This window comes from Aethalodelphis obliquidens, unplaced genomic scaffold (genome assembly GCF_003676395.1).
Source record: "Aethalodelphis obliquidens isolate GAN/ISIS:26980383/991018 unplaced genomic scaffold, ASM367639v1 scaffold72, whole genome shotgun sequence".
Taxonomy (NCBI): domain Eukaryota; kingdom Metazoa; phylum Chordata; class Mammalia; order Artiodactyla; family Delphinidae; genus Aethalodelphis; species Aethalodelphis obliquidens.
This window is the reverse complement of record NW_020838016.1, coordinates 9,177,179-9,199,252: the sequence shown is the minus strand read 5'-3', so window position 1 is coordinate 9,199,252 and position 22,074 is coordinate 9,177,179. Positions and strand designations below refer to the sequence as shown.

At 40.3% G+C, this 22,074-nt stretch overlaps 2 protein-coding genes across 2 annotated transcripts in view; both read right to left on the bottom strand.

The window, feature by feature from the left end:
- ATP1B3 (ATPase Na+/K+ transporting subunit beta 3) overlaps window positions 1-19,308 on the bottom strand; it is a 41,579-nt gene extending 22,271 nt beyond the window's left edge. The window contains exon 1 of the mRNA XM_027091598.1: window positions 19,021-19,308. Coding sequence (XP_026947399.1) covers window positions 19,021-19,129 — 109 coding nt within the window. The 5' untranslated portion in view covers window positions 19,130-19,308. The remainder of the gene's footprint in view (window positions 1-19,020) is intronic.
- LOC113612033 (transmembrane protein 203-like) lies at window positions 3,550-16,654 on the bottom strand. The gene has a single exon (XM_027091599.1). It carries the CDS (start codon window positions 4,847-4,849, stop codon window positions 4,403-4,405), a length of 447 nt encoding a protein of 148 aa, XP_026947400.1. The 5' UTR covers window positions 4,850-16,654; the 3' UTR covers window positions 3,550-4,402.
- Window positions 19,309-22,074: the final 2,766 nt, after the last annotated feature.

The following is a 22,074-nucleotide window of genomic DNA, read 5'->3' as shown; positions in this document are numbered from 1 at the left end:
GTGTGTGTGTGTGTGTGTGTGTGTGTGTGTGTGTGTGTGTGTGTGTGATGTGGCCAGGGTAAAAAAACAGACCCATCATTGCAAGGCTAGAACTCCAAGCTTTGCCATGCACACAGCCAAGTATCTTCATATTCAGAGCGATATGAATTTGCCCAAGCAAGGGGTATTTCAGCAGGCAGCACCCACCCACATCCTGTGACCCCCTCCTCTCCTCTCATACTTCCAACTACAAGTAGCTTCCACAGATCACACTGATTCAAGATCAGAGCTTTAAAATTCCAGCACATAAGGGAGTATTTCCCGAAATGGAGTTAATGCTCTCTAGAAAGAAGAAAGATGATTTTAGGTTGGACAAAAACCCCAGTATGTATATGTGACAAACAAAAAAATTAACACATAGGACTTCCCCAGTGGTCCAGTGGTTAAGACTCCGTGCTTCCACTACAGGAGCCATGGGTTCAATCCTAGGGGAAGTTCTGCATGCCGCACAGGCGGCCAAAAAAAAAAAAAAAAAAAAAAAAAAAGAATTAGCACATCAACCCTGTATTTCACAGTAATTATTAGCATAAATTTGGGTTTTAAAAAGTGAGCTGATTTAGAGAATAGCCAGGAAACATGCAGAGAAGGTAAATCATGAAGCTGGTATCAATGAATAAAGTTTAGGAAACACTGGTTGAGTGGAAGCATCATGCAGAAGTGAAGAGAGGAGCATCCCAACCAGTGGGACTTGACAACTCCCTGCTAAGCACACAGCAAGAGCTGGCAGACGCAAGTTTCAACATCAAGGGCTTAACCTTTTTTTCTTCACAATCTGGAAACACTAAGATCTATCCTAAGCCAGTGATTTATTTTGTGAACATCTAGATTTTTCTCAAATGTCTGTATTCAAAGATCTAACATCGTAAGTGGTCACCATCAAGATTATATACTAGAATATATTGTTAACGTCACACATTTATATTTGAACATTTAAAAACTGATCAAAGGGACTTCCCTGGCAGTCCAATGGTTAAGACTCCGTGCTTCCAATGCAGAGGGCACGGGTTGGATTCCCGGTTGGGGAGCTAAGATCCCACATGCCACGCAGCACAGCCAAAAAAAAACCTGATCAAAGAATATTCAATAAATCCTCAGTTACAGCAACAGTAAAGAGCACTTAATTCCCCAAAGCTGAATTAACATCAGCTTCATTTTCCAGTCTTAACATAAACCTGCTTATTAATATTTGTCCTAGCAGAAGGGCTAGAGCAGGGGTTCCTAACCTGGAATCTATGGACCCTTCACCCTCACTCATCCCCAGAAGGATTAACTTCAGAGCTTCTATGACTTCTGTAATAATACAGTTCTGAATATACCCATTTTTCTTCTGCGGAGTGGCTCTACAACATTCTTGTGATGCTCAAAAGACCCTGTGACCCCGAAACAGATTGTGGCAAAAGCTAGATAACTTTCATTTGTTACCTGCGGGCCAGGAAACTGCCTCCCCTTTTTTTAAGCAAAGGGGAAACAGTTAAAGCAATTTCATTTTAATTTAGACCAGCATTCCCCGTCCTCCCCCTGCCCCAATTACCAGGAGGCCAAAATAGGGAGCGAAAGGACAGAAGGAAGAAAGGAGCACAGGATGTCGCCTCCAGACAGCATCACTTCCCTATCACACAGAGTGATCCTGTTGCAGAAACACAAAGGAAGACCAATCTCAAAGAAGTGATCAGTTTACTACAGAGGTAGATGAAATACGTGCAAAGCCCAAAGGATGGTTTAATGAGATACAGAACAAAAACCATTCTTTCAGATCTGGGTATTTGTAGGAACTAATGGATAAACTCCTCCACAGAGCAGACCAGGGTACAAATATATAAATGTGATAAGGAGTGGGGGATGTGTTCCATCCAATAAAGCCTCACTTACAGAGCAGGCAGACTGAGGCCACAGTAGTTTGTCAACTGACGCAGTAGATATTAAACTGGAGAAGTTTAAAACAGAGGTGCCAGGAGTTTAATTATTTAGCGGTGTTTCAAAGTCATCTGAAAATATGCTTACCATTTTCAAATTTGATTTTAAATTTTCAGGAAAAATAATATAAAGCAGATTTATAAAAATGGTTACAAAGCAAATGAACATATAGCAAACACGAAGAGAAGTGTAAAAACTTCCTATAAAGAGTTGGGTTGGGACTTCCCTGGTGGTCCAGCGGTTAAGACTTCACCTTCCAAGGCAGGGGGTGCGGGTTCCATCCCTGGTCGGGGAGCTAAGATCCCACATGCCTCGGGGCCAAAAAAAAAAAAAAAAAAAAAAAAAACCCAAAACAGAAGCAATATTGTAGCAAATTCAATAAAGACTTTAAAAATGGTCCACATCAAAGAAATCTCCAAAAAAAAAAAAGTTAGGTTTATAAAATAGATACACAGATTAACAGCCATGTCCCAAACCTGATGCCATGTACTAGTGGCCATTAAGTCAATTTTGAATGTAGGGAGTATACCAAGTAGATAAGTGATTTTCAGCACTGAAGCCAATTTCCCCTGCTTGATAAGATCCTCTCGCCAAGAACAAACTTAACATTTAAAAACTAAAATTAATCTCACTTGTAAAAACCACATATGAAAGACCACTCACAAGGATGGCAGTACTTTATCAACTTAACCGCCTTTCTCCTACACTAAGAAAAAAAATACCTGAAAATAAAAACAGACGTTGTAAACTGCTGTTCTTATATATCAGTATCTTGCAGTTATTTACTCAGATGCATTCCTGACAATGACAGGGATGAAACAAATTGAGCTACCCTACCTGAGTAATAGGTAGTGCAGATGGGACCTGTTCAGTGTGCCATGTCTGCCTCAGCGCTAGTTAATGTAAGCAGGGAACAGGTAAGTCATTAGGCTTCATCAAGGCCTGGACATCCACACCCGTTCAACACACTGAGACCGTGTGATCTGACTCCCTACTTCTGCAAACTTCCTAGTTACCTGAGGGTACCTAGACAATAGAAAGACTATGCCTTATCCTCAGAGAATTCTGATGAGAAACAACTTCCCCTTGGTAAATAAATTAATAACCTGTTTATAGTTAAAAATAAATTAAAGCAGAGGCAGGTATAATTTTTTAAAAAATCAATTATATGGACAAGTACAAATTTAAAGTCCTTTGTATATTCAAATTTTTATAAGGAGCTATTTATTGAGGTATAATTCACATTTCATTCACCTATGAGTGGAACTGCTTGATCATATGGTAATTCTGTTTAGTATTTTGAGTTAAGTACCAGACTATTTTCCAAAGCATCTACAACATTCTACATTCCCACCAGCAGGATTCCAATTTCTCCACATTCTCATTAATACTTCCTAGTGGGTTTAATTTGCATTTCCCTAATGACTAATGATGTTGAGCATTTTTTCATGAGCTTATTGGTCATTCGTACCTTCTTTAGAGAACTGTCTATTCAGATCCTTGGCCCATTTTTAAATTGGGTTGTCTTTTTATTGAGTTCTAAGAGTTCTTTATATATTATAAGCACAAGCCTCTTGTCAGATACATGATGTTCAATTATTTTCTCACATTCTGTGGGTTGTCTTTTCACTTTCATGACAGTGTCCTTTATTATTATTTTTTTCAGCAAAACATTCTTATTTTATTTTTATCTCAGCAAATGTTCTCATTTGGCACCTGACTGGCACCAAACCAAAGCCCTTAGGCCAACAGGTGTGGGCTGAGACCACCTGCAAACTTCCCATGTGTAGGTCTCAATGGCTATGCACATCAGAGCACCTATTTCTCTCTCTAGTCCCTTAGGGTGGCCTAAAGGTCTCAGGTGCGCTAACAGTGCTGGCCACGAGGTGGTGGAAAAGTTGTGACGCTGAAATCTGCTGGGATAGGAAACCAAGCAGTGCCCTGAAAGCAAGTTCTTTTCTCAGGTGACAGATACCCAGATAGGGTCCTGCTCATGCTTATTCAACATACTCCTGTCTGCCTGGTGACACTTTTTAGAGCTCAAGCATCTAAGGAAGTCTTGTCTGGCAGGATGGGACAGTAAGCTCTCAGGTCAGCACTGTTGGCCTGGGGAAATCCCGAGTCCAGCTTTGCAGCCTTTGCACAGTGGGTACTTTCCCAGGATCCATGATAATACTCAGAGCCCATCAGGACATTTTACTTATATGCGGTTTCCAACTGTCAGAGGAGTTCAGGACTGTCTGGCCTTCTCAGGATCTCAATTCAAGATTAGCTATTCAAAGCATGAAATAAGAGGGAATACGTTTTAAGAATCAAGGCTGCTCTTTTCAGCCCTGCTGAGGGAACAATTTCAGACATGACTTTTAGAGAGGAAGCTGGGCACTCAGCAGGGCACAAGGTGGCTTTCAGACCAAGACTCCTCCTCCTCTGGTGTGGCGGAGGTGGGACCTCAGCGTGGGGCCCCGCATTCTAGCTTTTCTTCTGCGAGCCTAGTTGACCGGCGGGCAGGGATCATGAGAAGCTGCAGGAGAATGAAGACCGGAGACGTGATCAGGCCGAACCAGAGCTCCCGAGTCTGCTCCACCAGCTTCTGGCACAACAACATCTCGAAGACGAACTTCAGGCTAAGAACCGTGAGGACCCAGAAAAGGTGGAGCACGGCCAGCCGCTTCTCTCCGACCTGGAAGAGGTGCACGGAGACGACAGTAGTGAAGTTGGTGCTGAGCCGGTCAGCGGCGAAGAAGGGCACGAACACGTTCCACCAGGAGAGGCCCGGAGCCAGGCCGTCCACACGCAGGGCCAGCAGCACGAACACCGACAGGGCCATCAGGTGCACGAAGACCTCGAAGGGAGCGAAGCCCAGCAACTGCACCAGCTCCCCGAGCGCGGAAAGCATCGCTCCGGTAGAGCGCGGGCCAGGGCCCGGGCGACGGTCTCACCCGCCTGGCTGCGCCGCCACTCCCCACGGGCCTCGCTGGCGCCTGCGCCGTCGTCGCGGCCAGCGAGCTGCAGAAAGTGGCCCTGCCTGCCCTGGCTCTCGGCCCCAGCCCAGGACCCAGCACTGGCCGCCAGCTGATGCCCGCCTTGCTCGGACGCCACGCCCCGCTGGGCGCCGACAGTGTCCTTTAAAGCAGAGAAGTTCTTAATCTCAAGGAAGTCCAACTTATCTGTTTTTCTCCTTGGTTGCTTGACTTTTGGTATCATATCGAAAACACCACTGCCTAATCCAAAGTCATGAAGACTTGTAATTATATTTTCTTCTAAGAATTTTTAGTTTTAGCTCTTTAAGTTTGGCTCTTTGATCCACTGTGTGTTAATTTTTGTACATGCTATGAAGAAGGGAACATTGGGGTTTGGGATAAAAGCTGGGCAAGGTCCTGGATGGGTTGGTAAAAATCTAAATCTCTCCACAGAGAATCTCCATACCTGACCAGCTCTTGGCTACCTATGCCTCATCCCTGAATGCTATGACAGGGAAGTCTAAATACAAAGAGGAGGTGCAGAGAACCAATAATTACAAAATATTGAGAAGAAAAACTAATCCAATAAAGTATCAAATGCAACAAAGAAAGTAATGCCTGAAAAAACTGGGTTGTAACAGGGTACAGAACCGGGGGGGGGGGGGTAGCATGAGTATAATTAAAATACAGAGTATAAGGTAAGAGGATAGTTTTTCAAAATCTGATTTCATATTCTGATTGTTAAAATTTTAAAACTTAGTAGATAGCTGAACTGGAGAAGAGTCAAATAATAATAAAAAAAATCCAGACACCTAACAAAAAAGCAAACCAAAGACTGGGAAAAATATTTTGCATAATATGAAACCAATAAATTACTTATTTGCAATCTAGAATATATAAAGAACTCTTACAACAAAACAAATTTCTAAAACATGGACAAAAGTTTTGAACAGAAACTTCATCAAAGATGTAATGAGAATTGCAAAACAATAAAGCTCATGAAAACATACTCAACATCACTAGTTATCCAGGAAGGGCAAATCAAAACCACTACATGCTCACCAGAATGCTAGAAATTCTAAAGACTGACCATACCAAGTGATGATCTAGGAGCAGAGCAGCTGACACTCTAATACACTGCTGGTGGGAATGTGCCAAAACAAAAACCGATTTCGGAAAACAATTTTTTGAAAAGTTAGTAGCATATACCTATGATAGGATCCAGCCAATCCATTCCTAGATATTTAACCAAGAAAAATGAAAGCACACGTTCGCAGAAGTATATGAATATTCGTAAATGCTTTATTTGTAATCACTAAAAACTCCAACAACCCAAAAGCACATCAACAGATGAATTAATAAATAAATTCTGGCATATAATACAATGGAATACTATTCATGAACTACTTCTCAAAGTAACTGTGCTGAATGAAACAACTCAGCACTCCTGACCCCAAAGAGAACACGCTAAATGATTCCATGCATTTAAAGTTTCAGAAAATACAAACTAATCTAAACTGTCAAAAAGCAGATCTATTTTTGCCTGGATACTGGGGAGGTAGGGAAAGAAAAGGATTACAAATGGGAAAGAGGAAATCTGGGGAGTGATGAATATTTTCATTACCTTGATTAGAGTGATAGTTCCATGGGTACAATATATGTATATGCATATAGGTGAATACACATCAAAACTCAAGTTATACATTTCAATTTTAAATACGTGCAGTTTACCATATGTCACAATTATACCTCAATAAAGCTATTTAAAAAACAAAAATTTGGAAGAAGGCCTAACCTAGAGAACTAGCCAAGCCAAAGAAAACTTCAGTGAGCTAAAAGATCAAACCAAGGTGTTTTACAATACTGGGCAAAAAGACAGAGTGTGTATGGAGCTTGTTGAGACACGGGAGACAGAACCATAATATCAATAAATCTAACAGGAATTCCACCAGAAAAGGGGATGGGGAGGAATGCCCAAAGAAATAACACATTTTGTGTCTAGATTGGAAAAGATTGAAAAATATTAGAAAATACCCTATACCTAGATAGAAAAAGGTAAAATTTCAGAATACTAAAAATAAAGTGAAAATTTCTTAAAGCTTCTAAAAAGATAAAACGGGTTTTACCTAGAGCAGAGAAATATGACTGACAGATATCTCATCAGCCAAAAATAAAACAGTATATTCCAAACTGAGGAGGCTTTAAGTTTTAGCTACACTGTCTTCATTTCCTTCGTTTTGGAAGAAAAACTTATATATTATCTAACCTGAAAAAAAAGGACAAAGTTCACAGACTAAATTCTAGAAAAAGCTAATATAATTGTACATTTTTCATTTTTTAAAGTTTTCTTTAAAAATCGAAGACAAGAAAAATATATAAAGCAATGGTGAGCAAAGAAACCAGTAAGACTTGCTGGTAACATCTAAGTAAGTGTTGATTTTAATTTCTTCTCCTTTTCATGTCTGAGGAATAACTTACATACAATAATTTTCATTGATTCCAAGTGCACAATCCCAATGAGTAGACAGTTGCATGTATTGTGAAACCACCACTACACTAATGATACAGAACATTTCTATCACCTCTGAAAGGTTCCTTGTGCCCGTTTGCAATCTGTACATCCTTCAGCCAGCCAATGATCTCCTTTTGCCACTACATTAGTCTGTATTTTACACAGTTAAAATTTGATTTTAATTTAGTAACAAGTTAAAACCCCAAAAATATTAAGGTAGGAATAATTTAATAGTAGTCTAATAAAAGACATTCTCAAAGTGGGTTAAAGAAAACCTTATAGCACTATAAATAAATGCTATTTATAGATAAAAACCTAAAATTATAACACATACTGGCTGAAAATAAAGTAGATCTTGGCTAACAAAAAGAAATGTAGAAGTGGCATTATTCCTGAAAGCAAACTATTTAGAATTCAAGTCAAAAGGTATTAACAAAGCAAAGATATTCTCTATTAATAAAAAGTAAACAAAACACATCAAGAAGATACAGCATAAAAGCCATGAACATTTGTGATGCTAAGTGGCTTAAGATATGTAAAGCAAAATTTATCACAATCATCTGTAGAGATTTTAACGTACCTCTTCCAGAAATCCACAGATCAGGTAAACAATAACAAAAAGGATAATATTTTAAAAACACAACTAATAGTTATTTAATATATGTAAAACTTTGTAGTCACCAGAAAATATACTCTTTATAAACCTGGAACATTGCCTCGAAACTGACCATGACTTAAATTTCAAAAAAACCAAACCAAAACAAAATAAAAAATAACCTAAAAAAAAAAAAATCAAGGCCACATTTTTCAAAATCAAAGTATGTTAGAGAAGTATAACAAAAATTTAGAAAATGGACTGCTAAATAACCTTTGGATTAAAAAGACAACAAAACCCAAAACATTCAAAATTCAAAACAATCATGTAGCCAAAGCAGAACACAAAGGAAAATCCAGAGCCTTATACGCATTCACTAAAAAACCAGACTAACCAAAAAAGCCAGGTTTTAAATTCAAGAGTAAAATAAATTCAAGGAAAGTAGGAGATTTAAGATACAAGCACAAGTTAATGGAAACAAATGCAAAAAAAAATCATTAATTTTACCAATAAAACCAATTTCCAACTAGTAAGCTCGAAAATAGATGAAATATATGATTTTTAAAGAAAATAAACATATTCAAATCAGAAGTTGTTACAAGAAATAAAGAGCTCTATCCCTAAAAGAGACACTATGTCCAAATGGCTTTAGTTCTCCCAATTTTCAAGTAGATTCTTTCTCTACACACGAGCTGTCCTTTTTGTATGCTCCGTAAGTTACCTAAATCTTTATAAGGCTAGCACTCTCCAGATACCAAAACTAAACAGACAGTACTCGCACAGATTTCACAAATTTATTTTATTTTAAACGCTTACATAGAGCTTACATGCTATAGAGTGATAATGACACAGGAACAGAGATACAGATTAATAACAAAACATAACAATAATCAAGAAAGGATCCATATAAAATCCACGTAACAAAGCGGGCACTTCAAATCAGTGAGAAAATGATGGACTATTCAATATATTTTGAGATAAGTGATCAGGAACAGCCTATAAAAGACTGTTAAATTTGTAATAATATTTATTTAAACAAGTACAATTTTTAAAATAAAAGAATTAAGAGACAAAAGACAGCAAAAAGACGAGCAGGTCGCTGTAAAGAAACGAAAACTGAGCAAACATAAATTGCAATTATCAGAGACACTGCAAATTAAACCAACCAAGACACCAGCATCCCAACAAACTGGCAAAAATTTTTAAAGAGTGATGATAACCAATGCTCAGAAAGTTGAAGGGAAACAAGTAATTTGATCCCTGCTGGTGAGAGTATACACTGGTACAGCTTTACTGGAGGACAATAAATTAATATAAAAATAAACATATACTATAAACTGGTGATTCCATTTCTCAGTGACTACCCTGGATAAATAGTTGCACACATGCACTGCACAATTTGCAAGAGAAAAATTGCAAACAATTAAATATTCATCACAAAGAAATATATATATATCTTGGATATATATCCCTACACTATGGAATATTATGCAATGACTCAAAGGAATGAGATAAATAAATGGGGGGGAGAGAGAGACAGAGACATGGAAACAGTCAAGACATATTAAGTGAAAAAAAACAAGTTCTAGAACATACATTCTTCCTATTACTCATGTAAAAGTGGAAAATTAATTATTCCTACATAGTCCATATATACTCATATACATACACACACACACACACATACATACATATACGCATATGTAAGTGTGTTGAAAAAGGACTGGTAGAAAAACTGATAAGCAATCATTATCTGTGGGAAAGACTGCGACTGGTAGAAGGCAGTGAAGAGAAACAATATATTCATGTATTCTTTTTTCTCCAATATCCAATTAGGAATACTTACAAATACACACAAAAGTTAAAAGAAATGTAAGTGAACACGCATAAACCCCACCTAGATTCTACAGTAAAGTCTACTGTATTTACCTCTTATCTATTCACCGTCTATTTTTTTTTTTAAGAATTTCAAGTTGCAGATGTCAGTACACTTAACCCCTAAATACTTCAACATTATATTAACTAAAATTGAGGGAAAATTGCATTCAGCAAAATACACAAATCTCCAAGGTACCATGACACGGTTGTTTAGAAATACATTCACCTCTATGATTCAAACAGCTATCAAGATACAGAACATTGCCAACACCCTATAAAGTTCTCATGCCCCTTCCCAGTCAATCCCCATGACCACCATCCTAGAGGCAAACACCATTCTGGGCTTTTCCCCAGCATAGGTAAGTATTGCTTGATTTAGAATTTCAAAGAAATGAAATTATATAGTATATTCTCTTTGGTAAAGCTTCTTTTCTGCTCAGCCTAATTGTGGGATTCACCCATGTTTTGTGTTACCTATAGTTTGCTCCTTTTTACTGTTGAGTAGTATTCCACTGTGTGGACACTGGTTTGTTTATCCATTCTACTGCCGGACACCTGGGCTCTTTCCAGTTTGGAGCTACTATGAATATTTTGTGTATTGTTTTGGACATATGTTTTCATTTCTCTTGGGTAAACTGCTGGGCATCATGGGGTAAGTGTATATTTACTTGTACAGTAAATTGTTAGACCTTTATCCAAAGTGGATATACCACATATGTTTTAAGAAGTATGATAGGTAACAGTGGTTACCCAGGGAAGAAGCTGAGGATGACAGTGGACTTATTGACTATTCACATCTGTACTATAAAAACTCAAATAATGAAGTTACTTTTGTCACATGAAAAAAAACAAAGCCAAGAGTCCACATTCCATTTAAGACATGTTCAGGTTTCTTGGATTAGCCTACGCTGACCACTAACTAACTTCTAAAGCATAGGTCAGCAAATCGTGGCTGCTGCCTGTTTTTGTAAATAAAATACTGAAACGCAGCTAGGCCACTAGTAAACATATTGTTTACGGCCGCTTTCAAGCTACTAACAGCAGAGTTGAGTAGCTGCAACACATACTGTATTCCTGGCAAAGCCTAAAATATTATCTGGTCCTTTAAAGAAAAAGTTTGCAGCCTCCTGTTCAAAAGCATTTATATAGGCCTTGATTTTCATTCCAATGTGACATCTGAAACTATCTCGTGCAACTTCTCCCTTACAGAGGAAACTAAGACCAAGAGATTTTTAATGACTTATCTAAGCTTAGATGGAGATGTGGAATTCTAATTCAGGTCTATATTCTGAATCCTAGTCTGATCATCTTCTCAGTATACTGGTAAATTTCTAAGACTTATCAAGCAAAAATACAAGGCCCACAGGCTCACTTTGACTACGATGCCCTATCTGGAAACTTCAATGAATTAGAAATTTAGTGGAACAGAATCATGGTGAGCTGAGGGGAATGATGAACAAGTTTCTCCACAAACAAGACTTTCATAGTGTGGAGCTATACCAATTAATCAAAATACTCTCAACTTTAGCCCAACGACCAGGTGAATCACAAGTGGAAACTGACTAAATGACAATTTATTCATCAAAAAAATAGTAAGTGCTTACTATGTGCTAGGTGTTGTAGGGACATAAAATGCACCTGTGATTCCTGCTCTGGGAGAACATCCAGCTAGTGGGAGCAACGTATATAAACAACTCTAATCCAGGATACAAAATTTTTAGGTGTTATAGACGATAAATGTATTATTTTCACCTGGGCAAGTCCGAGAAGGCTTATGGCAGAGAGGGCACTAGATCTATGAAGCAGGGGAGAATTTATGATGCAGAGAATGGAGGGCACGGGAGAGGGAATGAGCAGGGCATTCCAGACCAAGGGGCCTTAGACATACCCATTTGGCTATGACATGTGGTGTACAGGGAGCAGGGTATAAAATGACAGATTATATAAAGTTGGAAATGTAGTTCCAAGCCAATATGTAATATATCTGGAATACCAGGCTGTCTGGAACTGATTTAAACCTTCTGAAAGCAGTGGGGATCCCAACAGCTTTGGGGTATAGGGAGTAGCTTGACCAAAGCTTCAGCCTTAGAAATAATCTGATAGCAGTGAAGTTACACTGGTTTAGGTCACAATGATTCTAACTGATTCCTTGGATCTTTCTGGGGCTGCACCAGAAGAGCCTAACTTCCCCAGTCAACAACACTACACTTTTTATAAGCAGCAGATAAAAGTTGGAAAGCCAGTGGTCTCTTTAAACTAGGACCAATTTCGAAAGAAATTTACAAAAGATCTTCATCTAGTGCTTTAAGTTTTTTAATCAGAGAATTTACAAGAAAAGGCACTACCAGATCCTGAAAAAGTGGGGCAGGGTTGGTGGGAATATTGAGGGCTCTGCAATGTGCAACAGGTGGTTAGCATTATGAAGCTAGGAAAAACAAGCACCCTGGGCTCCCTCTGAATGCCTGTTTTCACAAGATACTGGAGGGTGGGGTGAGGTGGGGCAGTGGTGAGTAGGTCAGAGAAAATTAATTCCTGAATTAACTGTAGCAGTGGTAATGAGGGTGTGGGTCACCAAGAGATTCAAGAGATGTTATGGAAGTACAATTGGCATGGTTTGGCCAGGTTCAGAGCCCAGATGACAGAAATGGTAGTGACAGTCTTCAAAACTTGCAAATACAGAAGCAACTCACAACTTCAGTGGAGGAAGGGGAAAGAGCTCTGTTTATCAGTTGATAAACAAGGTACTGGAGTTGTCTAAGCCTCACTCTCAGGTTTATGGGATATGCAAGAAGCAACTGGAATCTCAGAGAGATGTTAACCAAGAAGTAAAATTTGTCATAATCTTTGCAATTGTTTTATGAGATGAAGAAGTTGAAAAAAAAAAACAAGGCCAAAGACAGCACCTGGGAAATCTACATCTAGGAAACAAGAGAACCAGGAAAGGAATGGCTAGAGAAGTATAGAGTAGGGGTAAGGGCCACTTTTATGGACCAGATACTGCCAACTGGCCAGAAACCATCAAAAGTACCTCGTGCTGTGGGCAAGGGTCAATTCCTTACCATGGCATCAGCAGAATACTAGGAGGAAGTCATAAATGAGAGCCAGCTCCACCAATGACTCAGTAACAAAGTTTAAACAGATATGGGGAGGTTGTTAAGTTAGGGAATTCTTCTTAAAAATATTATTAGTTAAATAGCACCCTGTAGGGAGAGGATGATACTATTAAATAAACCCCCATTAAATCTGAGAACAGGTAAGTTTAAAAAGAAAAAAAAAATCTTTATGTTCTCATAAGAGCCATATAAGAAGCAGAATAGAGCAATAAAGCAGGCCACAGGAGGCCTGGATAATTACCCTGGTTCTGTTATCCTAATCAGATGCACGACCGGGGCATGTCAAACTCAGCTGAGTCTCTTTCTCAGTCTCCCTGAGAAAGTTAAGTGGAAGCTTTTTCTGAACACTGAACTATAAAACCATCAGTGCTGAAGCAAAAAGGAAAAAAAAAAAAAAAAAAAGGAAAATGCCCAAACACTGGGTGAACCATTATGCTATGATACACCAAAACCATCAAAGACATTAAAAACAATGTTGCAGAAGACTAATTACATTTAATTAGACTGGAAACATTTCATAATACTGTTCATTCATTCAACCACTTCTTATTACATTCCCACTAAGTGCCGGGCAACAGGCTAGGTGTTAGGGAATTCAAGACGGGTAAGATGTGAATAAGAAGCTTATGTCTAATAAGCGGGCAACAACAATACTGTTGAAGTCATAAATACTATACTAGAAAAAGGTATCATAGAATACGCTGGAGCACTTGACCCAGTCTCAAGGCAAAGAATGGTTCGAAAAGGTTTACCAGAGATCAGGCCATCACAGCTGACATCTGAGTAGCCAGGCCAAGTTGAAGGAAGGAGAGGCTCGGAAGCTAGGAAACAGGCCCGAAAGCAGTGGGAGAGAACTATATGGAACAGCAGAGATGACAGGGGAGAAATATGCCAACCAGACTGCAAAGAGTCTGCACGTCATGCTAAGGAGCCCCGAGGGCAACAGAGTTACACGAAGAGGTGCCCATGAAACATCCAACTGAAGATTTCTGACAGGCATTTGGCAATAAGAATACAAAAAAGTCTTAGGGACTAGAAATGCAGATTTGGGGGTCTCAAATGGAGATAATAACTAAAGCCACCAGAACATGTAAGTTCCAGCAGGAAGTGTGGACAGTCCCCACAGAAGTGATGGAGAGGGCCAGGGATACCCCAACAGAAAGTGGCAGAGGAATAAAAAACATTCCCCTTAAACGTTAAGTGATCAAACTAGGTATATCTGTGTATTTTCAAATTTTATTTATACATTTGAAAAAACTTTATACATAGGAAAATGTTAACAGTGGTTACTCTATGTGATTAAAGATGACAGGTTTTACTTTAAAATCAATATAATGAATGCATAATTAGAACATATTTATCTTCCAAAGTTAAATTTTTTTTTCCTATTACACAATTCCTTTTTTTAAACTGCTAGGTTAGTAGAGGCTTAACCATAATGGAAATGCCGGAAGTCAAAAGGGGGAGGGGAAGGGGAACTGATATCTCCTAAGATTAACCTTCACTTTTTAAAAATTATTGTACATGTGATTTTTTTTCCTGCTCATACATGTGTGCTGCCCATGTACTCTTGGCATATTTCAATAAAAGTGTTTGGAACATAAAAGCGTTAAACGGTCCTTAATCAAACACAATGATAAATCACAGTAAAGTTGTTACTAAGGACAGGAGGGTTTTTAAACTTCTTTTAATACAACTAAATTAATTCTAAAAATATAAATTCAAAAGTCAATTTCAAAGAAATGGAATTACTTCGGGGGTGAGGGGAAGCTGCTCTTTAACACAGTAAAGCACATACTACTGTAATTACAAAGGTATCTGGAACATCACACACACACTTGCCCCCTCCCTCCCTTCCACTAGCAGTCCAGAAGTGCTGCCTCCTGCTGGGGGACAGCTCGGTTAGCCTCAGCTGCTGCCGCTGCCACACCCACCACTGCCCTTCATATTTATAGCCTGCACACAGGGTAAGGCAAGTCCTGTTACTTTCCCAACAGTGCAAATTTCTGTAAAGTTCAATACGTCACTCCACAGGACAAAGAATACCTTACAAAACTGGGAAAATAAACACACTTGCCTTCTCCCCTACAGTCAGACACCCAAGATGGGATGGAGCCTGATCTCCAAAGCAGAGCATTTACTGAGGCATAACCCAGAATGGGAGCAGGTGACTGAAAAAACAGCACTTCATATATAATGTGACCTATAATAAAAGAGACCTATAATAAAAGAGAAGCATGTGAACAAAATGTAGATATTAGTAGTTTGGGTCCAGAATCCTGACCCTGCTTGGAATCAGTAACTTGAGTTTTAGGTCCATGTTAAAATAAAGCATTTATTGACAGATAACCTTAAGATAATGAACTCCAAAGAAGCCCACAAGCAGATGTCATTAAATGACATTACATCATGTTTAAAAAAAAAAAAGCTCTGTCCTTGGAGAGTCTGAGGCCAAGGATTCTATCACTAGCTGAGTAAGTGAATTCTGACAGATCAGATCTGTGGGTTCAATTTTCTCACATATGAAAATGAGGGCACAGGGCTAGATTAGTGGCTTTCAACCTTTTCTTGTTTGTGAGCCACAGTAAGAAATACATTTTACATCAAGGTATCTGAATATACAAAAAGTTTCACAGAATGATATTTTCTCTTAGAATAAACTTATTAGGCAGAATAAACTTTGATAATTTTTCTATTCTATTTCAATATTTTTAAAAATGTTAACTGCAACACATGGTCCACTGTCTACAATTAAATAACACTAGATGATCTTTGAGCTGCCTTTTACTCTAATTGTACGTAATGCATTTAGGTTTAATATCTGCAACACAGCCACAAGGTGCTAAATTGTCTTTGTCCTGTGTTTTCGTAAAAGGCAACTACTTATTCCTGATGCATCCTTACTGTCCAGCTTGAGAAAACAGCTCTTAGGAACACTTTGATCACCTACATGGTGTGCGTAGAAAGTTGTGAAGATGGAATGAGGTAAGTACGTTTATATAAGCATTTTGAAACTGCTGTAACCAAGTGTCACATATTAACCAAATATACAAGAAGCTAATCAAATTCTTCACACAGCTGTTTTAAATCAGGCAATGAGATGAAACGTAGTATTTTCACTTTATTCCCAAGGTAAACTGCAAAACTGCTTTTTAAACATGTGTTTTTAACATATATAATGCACTTGGAGAGGAACCTCAGATTACATGGGACAAATGTACTGAAGACTTGAATGTAAAAAAATAAAATCAGGAAACATCTTAAATGTCTTTATAGAATCCTTGAGGTAGAGAAAGGTTTTCTTTATATGCCAGCAGCCCAGCAAATTTACCTAGGTCAAAAATAGATGTAAAAAAAAAAAAAGAAAAGAAAAATAGATGTAATAATTCCCCCCCGCCATTAATTTCAAAAGCGACTAAAAGAAAAAATTTGCACTAATGAGGTTTAAAAAAAAAAGCCTATAACATGTTTTCAGAATATAAAACGTACATAATGTTATCCACAACCCAGAAATTCCACCAGTAGAAACATATCTCAAGGAAATAAATTTGCAAAAATGTACAAGGATGAAGGGAATGGGAGGAGGAGGGACCAATACATACAATATGTACTGGTTAAAAAAAAAATCAGGAGTTACTCCTATTACCCTGGGTATCTCCCATGTATACATACGGTACACATTAGTAAACTTTAAAAAAAAAAAAATCCCAGTACGTCTAACTATACAATGGAACACTAGCCAGCTATTAAAAGTGGTAATATAGGTCTTTATTTATTAACATGGGAAGATGCCCACAATATACTCAAAAGATTATAAAGCAACACTTACGGTATGATCTCTTTTTGTTAAAAAAAAATTAATAATAACATTATACACATTTTTAGTGTCTGCCCAGACATATACCAAAATATGAATAGTGGACGTCTCTGGGGTGATGAGATCAGGCAGCTCACTCATACACTGCCTTTCTGAGAACTACAAGAAGATATGCTTTCTCCAGGCACACCCCATGCTCTAGGGTACACAGCCAGGTGAGCTGAGTATGGATTTCAGCCTCCAGGCACCACTCCTCCACATTTCCTTGGAGTGAGCGCCCTTATATTGGGATAGGATTATGGATAGCTTTCTCCTATTTACGCCATTCTCCGCTGGCTTACTACTATTACAATAAACCCAGAAATTTACTATTTGTTGATATTTTCGATTTTGAAAAAAAGGTCTTGCCTTAATCCTTCCAAAACTAATCCCAACTTTACTCGTACTACTCCCACTGCCCTTACATGATGCCGCATACTCTGATAATTTGTGCGTGTTATCTATTTAAATGCACGTACCAAATAAAATCTCTACCCCAAAAGCATATAATACAAAGGTTAGATAAGGAGCACAACCTGCACCAAGAAATGTCATTCTAACACAAAGTGCAGATACTTATTACTGGAAATGAGAAGGCACTGAGAAAGGTAGTCTACACAAATTAACCACTCTCCACCACTCAAAAATTCCTTCAGCAGAAAAAGTTAGTACACTCTAGAAACAATAATAACTGTTTACAGTTTTTTCCCCCATTTAATTCCAGATGCAAGATCTATTTCCTCATCACATTAGTGGGTTCCCCACAGACAGCCATTCGAAAAAAAATCGTGAGTGATTACCATGCAGTTAGGCAAGGCATCTGTAAAATAATACCACCGCTGGACTAGGATTAAAGGACAACTGGTTCTTTTCTTGGCTCTTTGGAATATGTAATTTTACACAAAGTAAAAACGCAACCTCTCTGGGGCTCATTTATCTCGTGTCTAAAGCATTGTTTGGGCTAAAAAACCTCCAAGGCCCCTTTCACCTTGTGATAGGACTTTAAGCCGCCTTTCCACTCTGGAGGAGCCGATTTCAAGCAGCAGCCAGTCTATTTTCTAAGTCAGAGCAAATTTACTCTCTTCGTGCTTCTCTTGACAATGTCATGCCCGAATAGTTCTCAACTCTAGAAATATTCTCACTCAGAAAAAAAGGTCTGTCATGACCAACTAACAAAATATTTTTCAAAAGGAAAGAAAAACTAGTTTACTTAAGTGTAAAGGGGGGAGGAGGAAGCGCACTAGTCCTTATTCAGATATAAACATAATTTTTCCAAAAAAATAAAGAGTCACTCTAAAGCAGCATCACACTGGCGGATGGTTTAAATATTTCTTTTAAAACAAAGAACCCATGCAGAGGAAAACTGCTAGCAAATTCAATCATCACACGTTTTGAAGGCACAGGGAAAAAACCTGTGCCATTCAGACCAGATTTACTTTCCCCCAATGAAGCACGTTGGTAAGAAAACCTGTGTCAGTAAAAAGGAATTAGGGAGAAAGCAACCTTTTAAAAGGTCTTTTCACTGTCCAAACTCAAGTGCACTTTCGTGTACCGTGTACTTCTGTGCTTAAAACATGAGTGCAGACCACACACTTAACACTCCACTCTTCCGACCAGCTGGGGTGGCAGCGTGGACGAGTCACAAGATAGCGGCGGGAGTGGAAATTTCCTCTCCCCGGGCGTGGGGCAAGGTCGGGCTTCCCCAAACCGCTCGGCGCCGCTGGCCGCCTCCGCCAGGCCTCTCCGGGCCGGCGCGCTCCGTACAAAGAAGGCCGGGCGCTCAGCCCCCACGCGCTCGGGGTTCGGGACAGGGTTTACCGGCTTCCGGCGCCGCAGGCCCGGGCAGCACGTGCGGCCCACTCCCGGCAGGGAGGAAGGAACCGGCGCGGCCCGGCGGCGGCTGCCAGCGGGCCCCGCAGCCTCGCTAGACCGCCGCCGACCCCGCGAGAAATGAATGGGGCCGCGCTGTTCCTCCGGCGCCGCCGCCCGCGTTCGAGTCTGGCGGCCGCGGCGAAAACCGCTGCGGGCGGAGGCAGCGGCGGCTCCCGCGGCCCCCGCGCGGGGAGCCGCCTCCCGTCTTCCCTTCCCACCCGACCCCGCCCGGCGCCCCCCGGACCGCGGCCGGCCCCGGCGCCCAACCGCCGCCCGCTCACCCCAGCTCTTGGCGGTGCGCCCCAGGAACTCTCCGGTGGTCGGGTTGTAGATGAAGAGCTTCCACTCGGCCAGGCTCTGGTTGAAGGACTTCTTCTCTTTCTTCGTCATGGTGTGCGTGCGGACGTCGAGGGGAGCGGCGGCCGCGGGGGTGGAAGCGGCGAGGAGCGCAGAGGCGCGTCCGGGCTCGAGCGGCGCAGCCCGGCGACGGCGGCAGAAGGCTGGACGGCCTAGGAAACCTCCTCTCTGTGGTGAGCGCTCGACCCGACTGCGCTGCGCCGCGCCGAGCCGGGCCGCCGCTCCGGCCGCGGGAGCCTGACGTCTCCGCCCTCCGCAACCAATCCCCGCGCCGTTCAGGCCCCGCCGCCGCCGCTACCGCCTCCAGCTGGCGGCGGGGCGCAGCTGGAAGCTGTGAAGACGCCCCGCCCACGGCCACGGCCCCGCTCGGTGGTACCCGGCTTGGCTCCGGGACGCTCGGCGCTCCCTATTCCCGGCAAGAAGAAGCAAAAACTACGTATAGCAACTTAAAAAATCATGAGAGCTTAATAAGAAGCAGATTTATAATGACAAGCAAAAGATGAGCATCCCTAACCCGCTGGTTTTTCAGAAGAACTCTGGGGAGATGCTGCGGGCAACCGGGATCCGGAGTCCCCTCGCTTCCTAGCCTGCGGCGGCGCGGGACTAGCAGAGAGCGGAAACGACTCCAGTCCACCGAGGACGGGACTTCACCACCGTCTCCCCAAACCGTTTCCAGGCGTTCTCCTCTGGGCTCTACGACGTGACTAAAAGATAATCCGCTGTAGTATCTCGTGAGGGTGTACGGTGTGTTACATACCTTCGCTCAGAGAATGCCCTGACTTCGCTCTTTTGAAGGAGTCAACTGGGAATCTTGGGTCAATGGGAATTTCATCCTAAACATGCCAGTATTAAGTAAATGCAGTATAGTTTTCCCCAGATTTAATTGAATTTATCAATGAAATCAATACACATGCTTTCCTGAGTTTCCTGTCAACCGCAAGACCTGCTTTTTCTCAAACACTTAGACTCTACAGGAAATCAATTCTTCGTTTAGTGTTGATACCTAAATACTGTTCGCGGCTTTTCATCTTTTCCACTGTATTGGTTGCTCCCCTTGGTCAGAGCTGAGGGTGCAGTCGATGTTTTCCTACACGAGATGGAGCTGAAGAGTACAGTGCTTTGAGACTGTTGGGACAGCATGAAAAGACTTAAATAGGAGTTTGGGCAGGAGGTGCTTTCTTTCTTTTCTTTTTTTGGAAAAAAGAAATGGAGCACTGCCTATGTTTTATTAGCAAATAAAAAATTATGAATGAAGAAATGTAGCACACATCTTACCGTTTGGAATGGTGCATCGTGATCCATCCGACAGTTTAAACAGCCAGCAAATGCTTTAAAGGAGTAAATGGATAACAAAATTCTGGCGTTGCTTTTGTTTCCTCACTTTGTTTATCAAAACAAGGAATTATGAATTATGTCTTTCACAAATGGAAAAGGAATAGAAGAATATATTATTATAAAATGATTTTCCCCCCGCGCTTACGAAAGCTAAATTTAAAATTATGACCTTGGGAATGATAACCAAATCCAGTTACTTTGTTGAGCCAATGACAGCAAAAGATTTGTAGAAGCATTTTGTAAAATTTGGCATGAAAATAGTACTACAAATAGCAAAACATCGTGCAAGCAGACTAGAATGCATTTCTTTAGTTCATAAATAAGGTCGAAAGGGAACTGAGGAATGGAAGTAGTTAACTATTTTTGTCTCATTAAAAATCTAACTACAAATTAGAGGACAGCTAAAATATTGGTAGAGCTGATAACAGGCTTTCTAGTTTGGGTAAGAGGGAAGATACAGAGTCTATTTGGAATAAAATATAAAACTGCTTGGACTTCCCTGGTGGTGCAGTGGTTAAGAATCCACCTGCCAAAGCAGGGGACATAGGTTCGAGCCCTGGTCTGGGAAGATCTCACATGCCGCGGAGCAACTGGCCTGTGCGCCACAGCTACTGAGCCTGCGCTCTGAAGCCCGCATGCCACAACTACTGAGCCCACGTGCCACAACAAGGAAAGTCACCTCAATGAGAAGCCCACGTACCGCAACGAGGAGTAGCCCCTGCTCGCCGCAACTAGAGCAGCAACGGAGACCCAACGCAGCAAAAAAACAAAAACAAAACAAAACAAAAAAGCCCTCTGCTTTATTTATTTTGTGTGTGAGTTAATAACACACAATAACACAATAAGCACACTTCAAGAAATAATTACCTGGCGCATACAACGAAAACATGGTAAACAAGAACTTTATGAAATAGTGTTTCAAAGATACTGAATGCTGTCAGATATTTGTGGCCATTAATATGCTTTTCATATGTAGTGCTTTGTGGTTTTCCAATTAAGTACTTAAATACAAATATAATTCAGTAAGTATTTTCAAAACTCATGCCTAGTTTAGTATAATACCCGATCCAACAGATTTCAGTTTGGGGAAAAGTTTACATCCTAATCCAAAATACAGGAACTATTTGTTTCACTGATACATGATACTTGAGCATTACTTGCAAGAGAAAATACTAAGTGTTTGGGGGGATATTGGCCTACCAAGTATGAACAGATGAAATATCAAATTTAATCAGAGCTTTATTCCCTGTAGATTTACTTTACCATACCTGTCTCCCTTTTATTTTATTTCTTTTTTAATTTTTGAATTTTATTTAATTTATTTTTTTATACAGCAGGTCCTTATTAGTCATCAATTTTATACACATCAGTGTATACATGTCAATCCCAATTGCCCAATTCATCACACCACCACCTCCACCCCCTGCCGCTTTCCCCCCTTGGTGTCCATACGTTTGTTCTCTACATCTGTGTCTCAATTTCTGCCCTGCAAACCAGTTCATCTGTACCATTTTTCTACGTTCTACATATATGCGTTAATATACGATATTTGTTTTTCTCTTTCTGGCTTACTTCACTCTGTATGACAGTCTCTAGATCCATCCACGTCTCTACAAATGACCCAATTTCATTCCTTTTTATGG